At 34.4% G+C, this 19,618-nt stretch overlaps 1 protein-coding gene across 3 annotated transcripts in view; it reads left to right on the plus strand.

Moving 5' to 3' along the window:
• Nucleotides 1-19,618, plus strand: part of Cwc22 (CWC22 spliceosome associated protein homolog) — a 54,811-nt gene that overhangs the window by 19,513 nt on the left and 15,680 nt on the right. For all 3 annotated transcript variants that reach the window (XM_070019828.1, XM_070019811.1, XM_070019819.1), the window contains exons 5-13: nucleotides 1,711-1,953; nucleotides 3,247-3,375; nucleotides 5,875-6,043; nucleotides 6,604-6,657; nucleotides 9,153-9,288; nucleotides 9,378-9,584; nucleotides 9,669-9,731; nucleotides 14,643-14,747; nucleotides 16,483-16,564. In XM_070019828.1, the coding sequence (XP_069875929.1) occupies nucleotides 1,711-1,953; nucleotides 3,247-3,375; nucleotides 5,875-6,043; nucleotides 6,604-6,657; nucleotides 9,153-9,288; nucleotides 9,378-9,584; nucleotides 9,669-9,731; nucleotides 14,643-14,747; nucleotides 16,483-16,564 (1,188 nt within the window). The remainder of the gene's footprint in view (nucleotides 1-1,710; nucleotides 1,954-3,246; nucleotides 3,376-5,874; nucleotides 6,044-6,603; nucleotides 6,658-9,152; nucleotides 9,289-9,377; nucleotides 9,585-9,668; nucleotides 9,732-14,642; nucleotides 14,748-16,482; nucleotides 16,565-19,618) is intronic.

A 19,618-nucleotide genomic window follows, 5' to 3' on the forward strand; every position in this document is an offset into this window, starting at 1 on the left:
ATAGGAACATAATGAACTTGGGACAAACAGTCACACTGAAGCAAACAGTGTATGTATTCTGTAGAATATAAAGGCTAAATTTGAAGAAAACATGTTTTATTTAGACTTTGAGAATAGCTTTTGTACAAAAGAACCAATAGGATTCTTTGCATTAGTATACATTAGTTGTACAGGGGATTTACTTGTGGTATTTCCACTCGTGTACAATGTATCCTGATTAACGTCACCCCATTGCTCTCCTTATTGCAGTTTCCCTTCTTAAAATAATTCAAAAGGTCTCATTGTTCTATTTTCAGACATGTGACTATATTCATTTTCAGTCAGCTTCTTCATTAGACTTCCACACTCCTCCTGATATCCCCCTGTTCAGCCTGTTCAAACATGATCATTTGTAGGATATGATTTTTATCATCCAACTAGCTTTGTTTCACCTGGTTTTCAGAATATAAGCAGTGTTAGCTACTTCCCCGTTGTAACTGCTTTATTAAAACATGCTACATTCATAAGAAACAACTCTGTTGCAAATAAGTGGGTAGAATTTGAAGCATCTGCCTTTATGACTTAAGTGTGGATTATTTTAGTCAATTTTTCTCCTGTTTCCTAATATGCACAGTCAGTACTCATTGGCAGTCACTCATGTCCTTATATTTCAGCATCTAAACTGTTCTTCCATAGCTGCTTGGGTGGGCAACTGCTTTCTCTCTTTGTAAGGAGAATTTAAAAACTTATCTTCTTGAATATACCTGTTAGATTTTACCAAAGTCTGCACAATTTTATAGTGATGTAGTAATATGGAAGTTGTTTATTACATTTATATAATTCATTTTTGTACGAAGCATGAGCAGAATGATCTTACTTTCCAAAACAGTATGTAAAGAAATGTCTAAGTGAGCAAACTGTTTACTAGGAAAAGGTAACAAAACATTCTTAATGGACTCACTGAATAATATTCTTCTGTTTGAAAAGGATTAAGAAAGGATAAGCATTTATATTAGATGAAAGAGTAATTGTTGCCAAAGTTTTTTTTTCACATTGTCTCAGTTAACTATTATTGTCTGAATTTCTAATAAAATATTAATCCTCTCAAGAAACTGTTTTTTTTTTTTTTTTGCTAATCTCTGTATTGCTCAATTTTAGTATGTGTGCTGTCAAAGTGAGCACTAAATACTTTTTTTTATAGTAATCTTCTACCTATATTTGCCATTTTTGGAAGTAAACTCAGGTTTCTTATTTATACAGTTTACCTTCTTAAAATGCTGTTTTCATGTCACTGTCCTTCATGTCACTTTTAGATTCTCCATCATTTCCAGTATACAAAGGTTAAAAGATCCCGGTCATTTAAAATGTCAGTCTTGACTCAAACTCATCTTTCTAGCTATTATCATGCATGAATTCTTACTGTTTCCTGATTGTTATACTCTTCTGGCTTTAATGCCCAGGCCATTTTTTTCATTTGTTGTTCTCCTATAAATTGCAGAATGCCATCTTTCCTCTCGGTATTTTTTCCCAGCTTGCTTCCAAGCTAAACCTTGAGCAATCTTTGAGCCCTGGTAGTCGTCTTTTCTTTGTGAAGTTCTATCTCACCATCCTAAACTACTTTGCATGGTCTGAGTTTATGGGCCCACTTATGTTTACTCAGTTGGTATGTAGTTCCTTCTATGAATGATTTTATGATGTGTTTTCTCCTTCTAAAAACTATTAATATTACAGAAGCAGGGACCGAGAAAAACGCAGAGAAAGAGAAAGAGATACAGATCGAAAAAGGTCCCGGAAATCCCCATCTCCTGGAAGAAGAAGCCCACCACCTTCAGTAACCCAGAGTTCTGCTCAGGATGAACCTACTTCGAAGAAGAAAAAAGATGATCTGGATCCTCTCCTTACTCGAACTGGTGGAGCATATATTCCTCCTGCAAAGCTTAGGATGATGCAAGAACAGATTACAGACAAAAACAGGCATGTTAATGTGCTAGCTTATAAAGCAGTGATTTCCTCATTGAATGATAAGTCAAATGAGGCCTAATTAGCTTTAACTGTTGAGAATACACATTAGTCAGCCGTGACATGAGATTACAAATTGCTTTTCTTTTTTTTGCTCTATAAGCGCTGAGTGCTGTGTACTACTTGCCCATCTTTTTTTTTTTATTTTGTGAATGAATTTAGAAGTTTGAGGAAAAGATTCCTTATTTTGCTATTTTAGTATTTCAGACTGTTAGTCACTTATATGTTTTGTAGAAGACTAAGAGATGATATTGATAGTTTAGATATAAAATGAATCTTTCTACTTGTACTAAGCAAGGATTCAGCAGATTTTTTCTGTCAAACATTAAATTGTAACTAGTTTAGGGTGTGGGTCATTCTGTCTCTGTTGTAGCTATTTAACTTCAAAAATGTACTATGAAAGAACAGTTGTAGATAATATAGGCAAATAACTGGGTATATGCCTTATTTACAGTAGGTGCATTTGGATAGATTTGGGATGGTTTCTGTTTATTAGTGAGTGTTTCATAATCATTAGTTATATGTGATCATTTATACAGTATGTGTAGGTTGCAAACTCTTGTGTGAATATAAAAGGAAATTGGTAGTTCCTTTTTTTTTCTTTTCTTTACCTGAATTGAGGAACCTTTTATTTTGCTTGTTTTTGTCAAGGGCCATTGAGATATTCATACATTATTTGAGGGCTGCATAGAGGTTTCATACAGTCATAGATAGCCAAGGGCAGCTCATGAGAAGCTTATATGTGGTTCCAGGAATGTGTTAAATGATTTCTCAGGCTTTATATGACCCATGGACCAGATGTTCCCCACCTCTGTGTCTGGACTGCAGTAGCAAAGACTATTTTTTCCCTAGTCAAACAAAATTGATAAATGAGCTTCCATATTTTCAACATATTTTGAAGGGTAAGAAGCTATTTATGAAAGAAAGTGCTAAAAAGAGAAAAAGTTTTGAAACATTGAAAAGGTTCTCCAGTAGAATGAGATGCTAAGTAGGAAAAGTGTGATCCTAATTGAATGGTAACTTAATTGCCAGGAAGTTTTCTTCAAATGTAGTTATTTAAAGAAAAAACAGATTTAAATAAGCCAGGAAGGAGGAATGTTTGCACATCTTTTAATGGTTGTGTTGGTTTTGGAGGTAGAATTCACACATTAGCCTTGCTTTACTATCCATGGCTTTAATTATAGCTTCTTGATATTGCAACTGTTGACAAAATTTTAATCTTTGTAAAAAAAATTGATTTCTTTTTAGCTTAGCATACCAGAGAATGAGCTGGGAAGCACTGAAGAAGTCTATCAATGGTCTTATCAACAAAGTCAACATTTCCAATATAAGTATTATTATTCAAGAGCTTCTTCAAGAAAATATAGTTAGAGGAAGGTAAGTGCCATTTTATATGTAGTATTTTATAGTATGCTTTTATCTGCGTGGACAATAGTCATTAATTTATTATGCTTCCTGACTTTAAATGTAATTGATAATTTTATTCAAAATGTAGTTCTATGAAAATGTAGGTTACTAAGAAATAACTTGATCCTGGGCGGGGGCAGTATGGGAGGGGAAAAAACTGGGAGAAAATGAGGGAGGGGGGCAACACTGTTCAAAAAGAACTATACTCATCACTTATGTAACTGTAACCTATGGAGTTCTTATATCTTGAGAAGTGATATCACATAATGATTTTTTTTTGGTGGGTTGCAGGGCTTGAACTCAGGGCCTATGCACTGCCTTTTTTTTTGCAAGGCCAATGCTCTACCACTTTGAGCCACAGCTCCACAAAGTACATAATGATTTTTGCACATTTGTTTTCATTGACTATCTCTCCAATATTTTAAATCCATGAGGAATATAGAATGTTAAAACATGCCATGTCAGACCAATATTATTTTTGTGATTATTTCAGTTAGCAAGTTAAAATGGCATATATTTATGATGAACATGTTTTAATGAATAACATTGTTCAGCATATGTATTTACCTTAATAGTTTTTCTTTGTGGTAAAAATATAGTCACCTGAGGTATAGTAGATTTCTTGAACTTACTCTTGTCTAAACAGAATTTTGTGTCTTTTGACCAATGCATCATTTACCCTTACAGCCTCTAATAACTACCATTTTATTCTGTCTCTATGAGTTCAACTTTCTTAGACTAAATACAATGAGGTAATAGGATGTTTGTCTTTCTGTATCTAACTTATTTCTTAGCATAATGTCTTTCACATATATCTACATTATTAAATTTATTCTTAAGGCTTTTTTTGGTAACTATTGTAAATGGCATTATTTTCTTGTTTCTTTTTCATTAGCATATGGGAATGCTCCCAATTGTTTAAGTATTGTTTTATATCAGCCTTCATCAGCTTTGTCCTTTTTTTTTTTTTTTTGGTGGAGTCTGTAGGATCTTTATATAAGATTATGAGTATAGAGACACTATAACTTCTTCAAATTCTGTCTTCCATTTGTTTCTTTTGCCAATTTTTTTGGCTAAGATGTCTAAGAGTGTGTTGAATTGAAGACAGTGAAAGTAGTCATCCTTGTCTTGGTCCTGATAGGAAAGGAAAAGCTTTTAGCTTTTTACTATTGAGAGTATAATGTTTGCTAGGCTTTACAGTATGGCCTACTTTAATGAAAGTAAGGTGAGCATGAGAGAATAGGAAATGTGATGAGTAAAATTTAGGAGAGAAGAAGAGAATGACTTTGTTTTTAATTTTTTTTTTTTTGGTAGTACTAGGGTTTGAACTCATAGCTTTACTTGTCAGGCCAGAACTCTCATCATTTTGAGCCATGCATCCAGCCTATTTTCAGATAAGGTACTTTTGAAAACAAATTGTAATAATAGCTCATTCTAATTTTGTTCATTTGATTTCTGATACAGTCTCCTTGTGTAGCCCTGGTTGGACTTGAACTCAAGGTCCTCCTGAGTCTCCTTGAGTGCTGTGATTACAGGTGTAATCTTGCCCAGTGTATTCATTTTCTATTCCTTTTTCTTTCTTTCTTTTTTCCTTTTGTGCTGATATATTTTGATCCTCTTGCTCTTGCTCAGCTGTTTTGCTCAAAGCTGGTACTCTGCCACTTGAACCATGCCTTCTAGCTTTTTGTGGGTTAATTAGTGGTAAGAATCTAACCTGGCTTGCTTCTAACTGCACTTCTCTAAAATTAGCCTACCAAGTAGCTAGGATTACAGATATAAAACCCCAGTACCCACTATTTTTATTCTATTCTTACAACAACACAAATTCAAGTTTTGTTTCCTCATGAAGCTTTCTTTTTTCTTTTTCATATATATAATTAATAAGACTCTCTTCCTAGAATAAGATGGTAAAAATTAATTCTAATTTGTCTTTTATGATAATATGTTTATTTTATTTTGTTGAGACAAGATTGCACTGCATAGTCTAAGTAGATGTCAAAATTTTTTTGGTGATATTTGGGTTTGAACTTAGAACCTTGAGCTTTTTAGGCAGGTGCTTTACAACTTGAGTACATTTCTGTTTTTTGTTTTTGTTTTGTTTGGTCTTGGGACTTGAACTCTGGTCTAGAGCACTGTCCCTCAGCTCTTCAGCACAAGGCTAGCACTCCACCACTTGAGCTACAGCGCCACTTCCAGTTTTCTCGCTGGGGCTGGGGGTGGGAGGGCGTGGGGGGTTGTTTATTTGAGATGTGTCTCACAGACTTTCCTGCCTGGGCTGGCTTTGAACCGTGATCCTCAGATCTCAGCCTCCTGAGTAGCTAGGGTTACAGACATGAGCCACCAGTGCCCGGCTCACTTTAGCTACATTTCTAGCTCAGTTTTCTGAGTATTTACAAAGAAATAATATTCCTGGTTTTTAAATATTTTTTCTTAAGTAGACTGTTTTTGACCCCATGTTTTTATACCCAGAGGGCTGCTGTCCAGATCTGTTTTGCAAGCGCAAAGTGCTTCTCCAATCTTCACCCATGTTTATGCGGCATTAGTGGCAATTATCAACTCAAAATTTCCACAAATTGGAGAATTAATCCTCAAGAGGCTGATTCTTAATTTTCGAAAAGGCTATCGAAGAAATGATAAGGTATCTATGAACAGCTTATAGTAGACTGTCACATAGGAACAAACTAATAAGCCGGTATCAACAAAAGTAAGCATGCTGGTTTCTACACAAATGCTTTTTAAAAACTGTACTTCATAAAGACTCTTCTGGTTTTATTAAGGTTTCCCTCACATGTAACTCAGAAGAATGATGACTTTACCAGACTTGTGTAACAGTTAACTTAGTGAATAATGACTTTGTTTCCTATGTATTATTTTCATATAAAAATTATCCTTGCATATTTTTTTTTTTTGGGTCCGGTCGTGGGGCTTGAACTCTGGGCCTGGGCACTGTCCCTCAGCTATTCAGCTCAAGGCTAGTGCTCTACCACTTGAGCCACAGCGCCACTTCTGGCTGCTTATGTGGTGCTGAGGAATCGAACCCAGGGCCTCAGGCATGCAAGGCAAGCGCTCTACCACTGAGCCACCTTCCCAGCCCCTCTTTGCATATTTTTTTAAGAGTCCATTTGTAAGTTGTAGATCCAACAAATACACAAAAGTTGGTTTTGGTTTATGGATTAACTTTGTGTTTTTACTTTTCAGCAACTTTGCCTAACTGCTTCAAAATTTGTGGCACATCTTATTAACCAAAACGTGGTAAGTGATTTTCTTTTCTTCTTCATCTTTTTTTTTTTTGGTGGCAGTCCTGGGGCTTGAACTCAGGGCCTGGGCACTGTCCCTGAGCTTCTTTTGCTCGAGGCTAGCATTCTACCACTTGAGCCACAGCACCCTTTCTGGCTTTTTCTGTTCATGTGGTACTGAGGAATCACACCTAGAGCTTCATGCATGCTAGGCAAGCACTCTTTATCACCAAGCCACATTCCAGCCCATGGATAGTGATTTCCAAAACTTGATCCCATTTAGTGCCATGGGATTGATGCCATATCAGTGATACATCTTTAATTTTGTTCAGATTTGTAGTCTTGAGATCTATACTTTGGATGATACTTTAATTTTAAAACCATAATAAATATATGTAATATTTTTGATATATAAACAGAACTGAGAATACTTTTTAAAATACTTACTCAGATTAATTTAACTTAATATTGTATGTGGCTCTTCTTTAAAGAAGAAAATTGCCAGGCATTGGTGGCTACTCCTAGCTATTCAGTAGGCTGAGATCTGAGGATCATGGTTCAAAGCTAGCCTAGGCAGGAAAGTCTGTGAGACTCTTACCTTCAATTATCCACCAGAAAACTGAATGGAGCTCTGGCTCAAAGTGGTAGAGCACTATCCTTGAACAAAAAGAACTCAGGTTCATGGCTCTTGCAGGCCCTGAGTTCAAGCCCCATGACCACCACCAACAACCAAAGAACAAAATTTAATCCTTGATTATTTTGGCAGTAATGGGTTTTGAACTTGTCAGGACCTTCCACTTGCTAGTCAGGCACTCTACCACTTAAGTCACTCCTCTAGCCCTAATGTCCTGTTTTAAAAAGCAACAAATTTTCTTCACTCATTTCTGTATGCTTGGTGTTCATGACAGCCTAATAAATACCTAGTAGTCTACCTAAGAGTATTCCCTGCTAATACTTAGATATATGTAAAAATAGAGTAAGTTAAATAGTTTTAAATATCTTACTTGTAAATAATTTTAACTATGTCTTTATTTTGAATTCATGCATGTCTTGATGGTTTTGAGTTTATATGTATATTATTTTTTCTAGTGCTGAGTATCAAACTAGGGCAAGTATATCAGCCCTGTTGTGTGTTAGCCCTTGTTTTCTTGAAATAGAGCATTATGATTTAGAGCTACTGACCTTGAACTTACCCAGCTTGCCTCAAACACAAGATCCTCCTTTTTCTACCTCTAGAATGCTAAGATTATAGACATGCACCACAATGCCCAGCTTGTACTGTCATTTCTAATGTGGTATCTGTGTATCAGCAAGAGCATTAAAGTCAAACCTACTCTTATTTCTCTAGTATTAAACAATACTTTAATTCTTATGTACCTGAAATTCTTCCTAGTGTGAGCTCTCATAATTAGTCAGACATTATTACAATGGCAATTTGTTACATAAGACCATGGAAACATAATTTCACATCTAAAATTGCAGAGATCTGTGTCTGTTTTCCAATGTGTTTTACACTTACATTGGACTTTTTTTTAGCAGTGCCACACAGCAGATAGAATGTTATGTATTTTGTACCTACCCAATGAAATACATGGCAGCATTTTCTTCTCACTAAAATAAGGCTATTTAGCACCTTCCCCCACTCCTCAGAAAGTAAACAAAAATGCCAGCAGTATATTTTTGATACTGTGCACAGTATGAAAAGGCTCTTTTCCTGAGTTGAAATTCCCACTTCTTTCTTCCAATCTCTATTAGATGCCTGATTTATAAAGATGTATGGTTGGATGGAAGGTGTCTTTAACAGTCTTTGTAAATCATTTCCTTCTTGCAGCAAAGCATATCATAGAATTATATTCTCATTGGATGTGGCATTGCTTATTTTGTAAAATAGTGTAGTTTAATTGAAAAATAGGACATACTACAAGTGGTTATTGTGTACCCAAAAACATTGAAAATTTAGTCCTGTAACTTCAGGACTATTTGTGTTTAACAGTTACTTATAGAACAAAAGAAAAAGGCAATTATGAAAAGAACTTGCTATTCCTTATGTGGTGATTATGAAAATGATTATTGAAAATCAGTGAATGAAGTCATTATTGTGGCTCATGCCTGTAATCCTTGCATTTAGGTGTCTAGTCCCAAAAGTGTTGAGTGATTTCCATGCCAATCTGAGCTACATAGATAGCAAGACACTGTTTGAAAAATATAATAGCAATAATAATTTGTGATATTTAACTTACAGTTTAATCTAGAATGTTTTATACGTCGTATCTAAGAAGAATATTTCTTCTGGAAATAATTCAAATAGTTGTATTCAGCAAGTAAAGTTAAGATTTTGTAATACCCATATACTAATAGATACATAAAGTCATAGAGATAAATTATATGCACAATATTATAATTATAAGAAAATTTATTAATTTTTAGTATGAACAGGCTAGAATATATGAAAGCATTTCCTCTTTCTTCCATGGTGAAATGTTTTTCTCTTCCCTTTGTATTCCCTTTAAGGCACATGAAGTTCTGTGCTTAGAGATGCTTACTTTACTCCTAGAAAGGCCAACAGATGATAGTGTTGAAGTAGCCATTGGTTTTCTTAAGGAATGTGGCCTCAAATTAACACAAGTGTCACCAAGAGGAATCAATGGTAAGTAGAGAACTGTAGTTTATATATTCTAGTGTATTTTACTTGAATATTAATAACAGTTGTTACTTATTTTATTTGTCCAACATTAGCTATTTTTGAAAGACTTCGAAACATTCTACATGAATCTGAAATTGACAAAAGAGTTCAGTATATGATTGAAGTGATGTTTGCTGTACGAAAGGATGGATTCAAGGACCACCCAGTTATTCTGGAAGGACTTGACTTAGTTGAGGAAGATGATCAGTTCACCCACATGCTTCCTTTGGAGGATGACTATAACCCAGAAGATGTTCTTAGTAAGTGTGAGGGATATAAGATGAGAAATGCAATAGCAACAGATATAAACACAGAAATTAAATACTTAACTTTTATTTTTTAAGATGTTTTCAAGATGGATCCTAACTTTATGGAGAATGAAGAGAAGTACAAAGCTATTAAGAAAGGTATGTAAAATATTTTGGATAACTAGAAGCAATTCAAGCAGTTATGTAATACTCATGGTAGAAAGTATATTTATAGATTACTGATCCTTACTAAGTAAAATCTCTGCTCTTACGAAGCTGTTCTCCCTTTATGGTTTCCCCATATATTGTTTTTCTTTGTGTGATGTTTGCCCACAGTATTACTTCATCTTGAATTATTTACCTCATTGTTTCTCTCTTCCCCTGTAAATTATTCAATCTTAAGTCTCACCTTTTTAACAAATATTCATAGATTACCAGTGATCTAAATGTGTGTGAACTAAATGACGGTGCTACTGCATTACTACCTCATTTGTACTTCATTAATGAATTGCACAAATTTTTGGTTTGTGGTTTGTGTTTAACATTATAACTAACCAAGTTCCTTGTCCAAGTAATGTTATTTGTTTGTGGAAGGGTAAATATAATTTGTGTATGCTTTGTATTGCCACAGATCAAGTATTCACACAGTGCTATCATTACTCTTACAATTTTCACGTTTGCATTATTATTTTTCTCCTAAAGCTAATGTCCAGATTTATTTATGTAGTATCTTTTTGGATTTATTTTCTTTGAGTGGTGATTTTTTATTAGTTGTACTTAGAAGTAGAAAGCAAATGTGTAAGAACTTCCATTTCTATACAGTATCCTAGAAATCTGGTGTAATAAACAGGTTTCTCACTGCTGATTTCTTGGCAGCTCATTTCTTTTTCATTGCTGATTTCTTGGGAGCTTTCATTGCCATTGGCTAGATTGCTTTGTCTGTTATACTTCAGTTTCTAAACACAGAGAACTCCTTAAACCCATTGCCTTCTTTTCTTAACAACTTTTTTCCCAACAGCCTTCCTAAAAAGGGCTAAATGTCTTTTCAGATTTTGCTATACTTGATATGACTTCTTTGTATTTTAATCTGGAGAATTCTGCATCCATTTCATTAAGGTCTAGGCAGTTAGCCAATACCTGGAATGTAGTACTTTGCTTTATTACAGCAGTTCTTGAATTGTTTGGTCTCAAGATCTCTTAACATTTTTGAAAATTACTGTGGATTCCAACGAGCTCCTTTTTATGTGTTACATCTACTGATACTTAGTGTGTAGAAATCAAATGAAGGATATAATACTTTCTATTGTTTCAAAATAATAAAGCTGGTATATAACAAACTATGTTTTTATGAAAATAGTTATTTTATAAAACAAATCAATTTAAGGAATTATGTATTATGTAGGTTAATACCTGGCCTAAAGCAAATAGCTGCATATTCCAGTTTATATAGTCAGTATGTTATAGTTCACTGTCTAGTCTCACATAGATAATTCGTTAAGAAAGGAGAGAAATACCCTTTTCAGATGAGAATCTTCCTTAATACTATGTTTATATTAAGTAGATAATGGTTTCTTAAAGATTCATTTCTGTTTGAAATCTAAATTAGTATAGATGAATTTTCAAACCCCATTACAGTAAAATCCATTAGGATGTCACTGTCAGTGGGTCATTAAGGCATGTGTTTTGTTATGATCATTGGTCATTTGGAGACTACTGATGCATTGAGTTATATACATATTCTAAATGCCAAGACATAAAAATTATCATTGTCATTTTAACATGTTAGTATATTATCAGGAAATCACTTTTGTTAGTATTACTCCCTGCCTCTTCAAAGAGTTCAAGTTTAGGAAGTTATCAAGCTTAGTGATAGAGATGTAGGTTTCCAAAAGTTATGGTAGTAGCAAATACTGTTAGTTGTTTACCTTGTAATGGCAGTCTTACTCTGTTTATATTTGTACAAAAGCCTGCCAGATATTGAATAGCTATGAGTAGTTGGCTAATTCTTTCCAGCTAAAACCAAATATTCAGAAAGTCATATTATTGCCTATCCTGAAGGAACCAGTATTACTCTAGATTTTCTTTAACAGAAGTGATATATACACAGACTTCCTGTGTTGTCACTCAGATTATGATAAAGGTCTCTACTTAAGGACTGGAATTTAAGAAAATTAATGTTCTACGTGTTCATTAAGGACTTTTTTTTTCTACTGTAAATGTGCAGTGAAGAGTGTACAGTTTAATTCCTTAATTTATTCTTGTATTAAAGCAGTTTCAAGCCAAATTGACCTGGACCCTCATAGCCACCAGCAGAGCAGAAATGCAGATTAAAATATGTCTTGGTATTACTATAAAAATGACTGACCTCACAGACCCCTTAGACTCCTAGACTATTCTTTGAAATCACTGCTTTATTCATTTAAAAGAAATCTAATTGGCATTGCCTAAGTGATTTCAGTAAATAGATTCTAAAGCAGAGAGGAAAAGAGGATGATGTAAACTAATAGGCAATTCATTTGACCTTCATTCCTTAGTAAAATATTCTAGAAGTGGAATAAAAAAATGGCCACAGCAGGAAGTCAGCACAGCTTTAGTAATTAGCACCTTAGAGTGACCTAGGTGTACTTATGTTTTAGGTTTTATAGCATTTGGGAAAACAGCAGGAGAGTCTGCCTTCCTACTTTTGAATACTAAATAGTTTCTTTTTGAGAGTCTGTCTGAGCTGTTTTACATTATAAACTAGACACTAGAGATTATTTCTAGAAGCAGAATTTGTTAGAAATATTTCTAAGATTTATACATCAGGTAAGAGCAGAATGGTAATTTTGTAAAACTTTTTTTCATAGTCTGTAGTTCTCTGTTTAAATATGTGATTCTGGATTTATATACCAATTTATTTACATTCATAAAGAAATTAGAATTTTTCTAAAACCGAGTTGACTAAAGTTTGATTAAAAAAAAATTATTGTGAAGGTGATAAACAGGGGGTTACAATTACAAAAGTAAGGTAATGAGTACATTGCTTTTTAAACACTCTTACCCCTCCCTCATTTTCTCCCACTTACTACTCCCCACTCCCCACCGTACCATGTTGTAAAGGTCATTTCCAGTGTAGTGTCCAGTGAGTAGCATTTTGGGCATTAGTTCATCCTTTGTCCTGTTATTTCTGTATTCTCTTTCCCTTCCATGGATCAGATAAGCTTATATACAAAAGACTAAGACAGAAAAAATATATAAATAACTGCATACAGGGCATAACAAAAACCTCTTGTTTCCAGTTCTTGGAGTTCATTTTGTTGTGCTTCAATATATATGGGCCTGTGCACTTAGTGATTGAGTTATTGTGATCCCATGCTAAGAATATCATAGATATATTCTAGTTATTACAAATGAGGGAAAGCATGCAGCTTATGTTTCTTTGAGCTTGGCTTGTTTCACTTAATATAATTTTTCCCATGTCTTCCCATTTGCCACTGAGCTCTTTTTTATTTTTATTTTTTGGTCCAGTTGTGGGGCCTGAACTCTGAGCCTGGGCACTGTCCCTCAGCTCTTCAGCTCAAGGCTAGCTCTCTACCACTTGAGACACAGCGCCACTTCTGGCTTTTTTTTTTTTTTCTGCTTATGTGGTGCTGAGGAATCGAACCCAGGGCCTCATGCATGCAAGGCAAGCGCTCTACCACTGAGCCACCTTCCCAGCCCTCTCTGAGCTCTTCTGCTCAAGGCTAGTGCTCTACCACTTTGAGCCACAGTGCCACTTCTGGCTTTCTGGTGATTTATTGGAGATGAGAATCTCATGGACATTCTTGCCCAGGCTGGCTTTGAACCCTGATCCTCACATCTCAACTTCCTGAGTAGCTAGGGTTACAGGAGTAAGCTAACAGTGACTGGCTAAAATTTGATCTTAAAAAACGTATTAATTATATAAGTTTGCCTGGGTTATCAGCCTAGCAGTGCTATTAAGTAAGTGTAATTTTAGTTTCTGTCATTCCTTTCCTATTAACATAATGAATGGTCTTATGTAGTGACATACAAATCTATACTTTTGTTTACTTCTAAATGTGTTGTATTTTAAGACATGGTAGTCCAATAAAGTGATTCTATTGCCACTTTTTAAAACCTCAGTTATATATATGAAAAATCTTTTATTTTTTTTGGGGGGGTCCAGTCATGGGGCTGAACTCTGGGCCTGGGCACTGTCCCTCAGCTCTTCGGCTCAAGGCTAGTGCTCTACCACTTGATCCACAACCCCACTTCTGGCTTTTTTTCTTTTTGCTTATGTGGTGCTGAGGAATTGAACCCAGGCCTCAGGCATGCAAGGCAAGCACTGTACCACTAAGCCACCTTCCCAGCCCCATGAAAAATCTTTTTTAAAGATTCTTTATTAGCATATATGAGTTTTACAAGTGGGGTTTTGTTGTGATACTTCTACAAAGGCATACAGTGTACCCCAACAACCTTATTCCCTCTATCATCAACACTCACCCCATCATCTCCTTGTTAAAACAGTTCCAACAGGTTTTATTCTTGTTTCCATACATGCAGTAAATAAAGTACTTGGCCATATTCACATTCATTCACCTTCATTATTCCTTCTTTGATATGCCTCAAAAAGAGTGTTTTGAAAAATCTTTAATTTGATTTTAATACTGTTTAACAAGTATACATCTTGATAAAAGTATCATTACTGTTTATTTGAATTACCTTAAGTTCTGATTTTCTGTGTATTGGCATGGCATTGCAAAGTAAACTACCCTCTTTCTAATGATACAATAATTTTTTGATTTTTATATATTAGTTCCTTGGAGTATTTTTTTTCCCCAGTCTTCATCTCATCTACTTTTTCTTTGTGCTTCTTGTTTCATGCCCACTTTTATCTGGCAAAAGAATGAAATTAATTTAGTGCTTTCTTACCACTTAGATATCAATACAGGCAAGGCTTGTATGGTCATCCATGTTGGCAGGTAAACTGTTATAACACTTTCTATGAACTGAGAACGTGTGGTCCCAGAATGAGATACATGTATCTTGCTCATTCATTTTTTTTTTTCCTTAAATTACTTCTTCCTTCAGAAATACTTGATGAAGGAGACAGTGATTCAAACACAGACCAAGATGCTGGGAGTAGTGAAGAGGAAGAGGAAGAAGAGGAGGAAGAAGGAGAAGAAGACGAAGAAGGTAAAATCTAATTCGGTTAATAGTATCAATACTCTAATGTGGATAATAGTACCAATACTCTGTAATTAAATTTCCAAAGAAATAATATAAACCAGTGTTCTCAATCTGCTGGGAGGATGTTGGAAGGAACACTTGTGGTATCTAGTGGGTTAAACATCAAAATACAAAATTGTCACACAAAAAATTGTATTCATCCCAAGAGTAGTCTTTCTGTTGTTGTTTGTCATGCTAGGGATTAAACCCAGTGCTTTGCCCACACTTGGCAAGCACTCTAGTACTTACGTTGTGAACCTAGGCCCCAAGAAGTATTAACAAAGAAATGTATTTTTTAATATCAGCATACTTTTAATTTGACATTTTAGGCCTCTGATCATATTATAAAGTATATGAAACCTATTCATGTTAAGTGCACATGATTTATTTAATCCTGGCAAACATGTGACAGATATGAATGACTAGATATTTGCTATTCTTTTTGGGAAAATAGAATAGGGAGGCCAAAAGCTATATTTATACAGATGCAGTCATGATATTGTTCCTCTTCAGTGTTGATTATTACACAGAAAAATGAGTCTAGAACTCTACTTTGGTGCTGTTCGGTTCATATATCAGGACGTGTATAAACCAGTTATTTATATGGATTATATATTCTAAATATTAAAAATACTAACATTTTAGTTTGGTCTACAGCTAAATTGTTGTTCTATAACTTATTTTATAAAAGTGGCTTTCACTTTTTTATAAAAGTGTTTTTAAGTCATGTAACTTGGCCACATATCTTTTACTTTAAAATTTCTTTGTTTTATGCTGTTCAAATAAAAAACAACAATATAAGCCAGGCTTCAGTATCTCATGTCTATAATCCTAGCTGTTCAAGAGGCTGATCCAAGGATCATGATTCAAAGCCAGCCCTGGCAAGAAAGACTGTGAGATTCTTATTTCCACTAAAACTACCAAAAAGTAGAAGTAGAGTTGTAGAGCAAGTGCTAGCCTTGAGCAAAAACATTCTTCTGGCCATGGCTGCATTCAAGCCCCAGGCCAGCACTAAAAACAAAACAAAACAAAACAAACCAGAACAAAACACAGTGTAAGACATGATTTTGCCCTTGGAGCTCTTTTGCATAGTCCCACTCCCATTGTGCAGAGCTTATGCTCACTTCATTCTCTGTACTTTTTCTTCAGTAAACTTGTGGTTCTTCATTATTCCTGGTGTGTTTTACTCAGTTCTTTGAAATATCAGGAACCTGGAATAACACCTAATCCAGAACACTGTCAGTAACACTAATACCAACCTAAGTTGGATCATCTGCACCCACAAAATCTGAGAGAGAGAGAGAGAGACAGAGAGAGAGAGAGAAACTTGACAAATATTTATATTTGATTCACAAACCTGTATTCTCTTAAACTGAATTTCTGCCTGTAAATTGTAGTTCTTTAAATTATCAAAACATTGCTTATTGTTCTGAAAATAATATTTTACCAAACAAGAGCAAGAATGTAGCCTTTTCTAATGAGCAGATGACACAGAGTTCTGAGCTTTGAGTTAAGAGAATTATAGAACAGAAAGACTTGAAGCAATTGTTTGTGACTGTAAATGCCAGTATACACAGTAGAAAAGAGTACTATTAAGTTCTGGAAGATTCTAAATAGATTTGTGGAAAGATAGGCAGAGATACATTGTCATTTCTTCAAGTTTGCTTTTGTAGTTTCATAAGGTACTTTTAATTTCTTTCAGGACAAAAAATGACTATTCATGACAAAACAGAAATTAATCTAGTCTCATTCCGTCGTACAATATATCTTGCTATTCAGTCAAGGTAAGACACCATAGCTTAGTTGGTCCTTTTTTCCTTTCCTTTTCTTTCTTTTTTCCTGAATAATGGATGATGAGACAGATTAGGATCAGCGATGCATTTTAGAACCTGAGAACACAAAATTTGATACCATTTAGACACCATATCAGAGATCTTGGAATACTTCCTCCCAAACCTTGTTCTTTGCCAGAGCTTTTAGGTCCATACTTTGCTTTAAGGGTAAATTATTTGCTTAAAAATAGTGTCATATTAGATATTTTAGCTATGTCATTTCTCAGAGTTAAATACTACTAATAAAACCCTGAAAATAATATTAAAAGCTAACATAATTCTTGCATGATGCAAATTTAATGTTGGATATATGTTTTTAAAATTTGGTTTCTAATTTTCATGTAGCAGAGAAGCATGATTGTGATGACTTTGGGAAACTTCTTATGCAGATGCACATGAATATAAATGGGATTGGAAATTAGATTTAGGAAGGTTATGAGAACCCTTTGCAGTAATCTCAAGGAAGACAGTGTTATGAAAATAAAACCTACTTGCTTTGAAGACTATGAGTTTCATTTTGGGGATGTATTTGATGATGTTAAATGCTTAATGCATCTGTTATTTTGTATACAAAACAGCCTGTTGATTTAGTATTCTCCATTTTGTTGCTTAGGTTTTGTATATTTCCATTTAGTATGGTGTAATACCAATAATGATTCATAAGTAGGAGTCATCATGTTTTTAGTCTGACAACTTTGGCTCTAGATTCATCTTCAAACATAGGAATATTAAAAGCAGAACAGAAAATTTGGGGTTTAACTTACTTATTTCCTTCCTTTCTACATGAAAAGCTATTAAATGTTGGGATATTTTGTGGGTATGTACTAGCACCAAGGCTTGAACTCAGAGCCTCAAGCTCTTGCTTAGCTTTTTCACTTAGGTCTGGCACTCTACCATTTGAGCTACCCTGGCAGTTCAGCTTTTTTTCTGGTTAATAAAAATAGAGTCTCAAGAACTATTTAGCCTGGGCTGACTTCAAATCATGATATTCAGACATCAGCTTCCTGAATAGCCAGAATTATAGGTGTGAGCTACCAGAACACAACCTTTAATGTTTTAATATAAACTTGCTTGTCTTTTTTTTTTTTTTTTAAGAAATTTAACAGTAAACAGTACACAGCAGATTCTCTTTTCTTTTAATTTAACTTTATTGTCAAGGTGATGTATGGGGGTTACAGTTACATAGTAAGGTAGTGAGTACATTTCTTGTCAAACATTGTTTCCCCCTCCTTTGTTTTTCTTCCACGTTCTCTCCTCGTTAGTGCATCCCCCTCAAGTTGTAAAGTTCATTTCCAGCATACTGCCTTTTGAGTATTGCTGTTGCATTGATTTGCCTTTTGTCCTTTATTTCACCATTTTGTTGTCCCTTCCCTTCCCTAATTCAGATAAATGTATATACAATACACAGGATACCAAAATCAAATACAGTGACAATTAGTGATGAACCGTGGGGGAAAGAAAAAACAAAAGAAAAAAGAAATAACTGCACATAGCACATAAAAAACAACAACAAATAAATACCTGTTTCCATATCTTGAAGTTCATTTCACTTAGCATCATCATATATGGTCATATGTACACAGCTATTGTGCTATTGTGATCCTCTTCTGGGACTATTCTAAACATACGCTAATTATTAGAAATGAGGGAAACCATGGGTCTGGCTTACTTCACTTTCATTGCAGCATTATTTAACATAGCTAAGATATGGAACCCAGATGTTCCTCAGTAGATGAATGGATCAGGAAAATATATGTGTGTGTGTGTGTGTGTGTGTGTGTGTGTGTGTGTGTGTGTGTGTGTGTGTGTGTGTGTGTGTGTGTGTGTGTGTGTGTGTGTGTGTGTGTGTGTGTGTGTGTGTGTGTGTGTATGTGTGTATAAGAATGACACCATTTGTAAGGAAATGGAAAGACTTGGAAATAATCAAATTCAGTCTTAATGCCACTGATTGTATATGTCAAAGGTTATTGCACTCATATGTACTCTTTATCTTACTTATATAACTAACACTTCTGTATATCACCTTTACAATAGAATTAAATTTTAAAAAAGTTTAATAGACAAATGTTTAAAGTACTTGGATGGGATAATCATGTAAGGAGCTAAACATGTTTAAAGTAATTTAATTTAACTTATCAAATATCTAGACTAAGACATGCTGTTACTCACTATTAATTAGTAACTTACTATTTTTGAAAAAGCAGTGCTAATCTTCATGATTTTTCAGAAACACATAAGCATTGATTTGTACACTTTCCTTAGAATTTACATTTAAAAAATTTAATGAGTATACTTGTACAAAGGGGCATTTCATTGTGACATATCTACACTTGTAAACAAGGTATCTGATCAACCTCCCATGAGAAGACTATGGAAAGCCTTATGTCCCCCTGAAAGTTCAAGTAATCAGTGTTATAAATGTGGACAAATTTTCTGACATAATGTTAGGTGAAGTGAGATTAGCTAGAGATGTGCTTGCAGTATATTATCTAAAAAATAGATTCCAGAAATAATGCAGTGACATGCTAATGTTTATAGTATAATAGGCTAGATGGAATAAAATAATTAATTTTCATGGCTGTGAGGCAAGCAGTTGATTTTGGAGCATCTTGTGAACAAAATTCCTGACAGCTGACCTTTGTGCAAACTGCAGGTTTTTTCTTTCTTTTTGTTAACTGTTTGTATTCTTCGTATTGTTTAAAATTGTTTAAAATTGCTCTTTATATTTATGTAAAATATAAGGCTATAAAGTTTGCTTTACTACTGAAAATAAAGTAGTATCAGAGGAAGGAAGATTATCATGTCCCTGCCAATTTATAGTTTTTAAATTGGACACATCGACAAAATCATTTTTTAACACGACTTGAAAGCCTCATGTCAAGAAGAGAGTAATTTAGTAATGCCTTTTTATCTACTCTCTCCTCAGACATTACTGATTTGTTCTAAACTCAGAAATCTTTGATTTTCCAACCTAAGATGTAATATCTCAACTAAACTTTAATAATT

Source organism: Dipodomys merriami, unplaced genomic scaffold (assembly GCF_024711535.1).
Source record: "Dipodomys merriami isolate MVZ:Mamm:240054 unplaced genomic scaffold, mDipMer1.0.p SCAF_1, whole genome shotgun sequence".
NCBI classification, from domain to species: Eukaryota; Metazoa; Chordata; class Mammalia; order Rodentia; family Heteromyidae; genus Dipodomys; species Dipodomys merriami.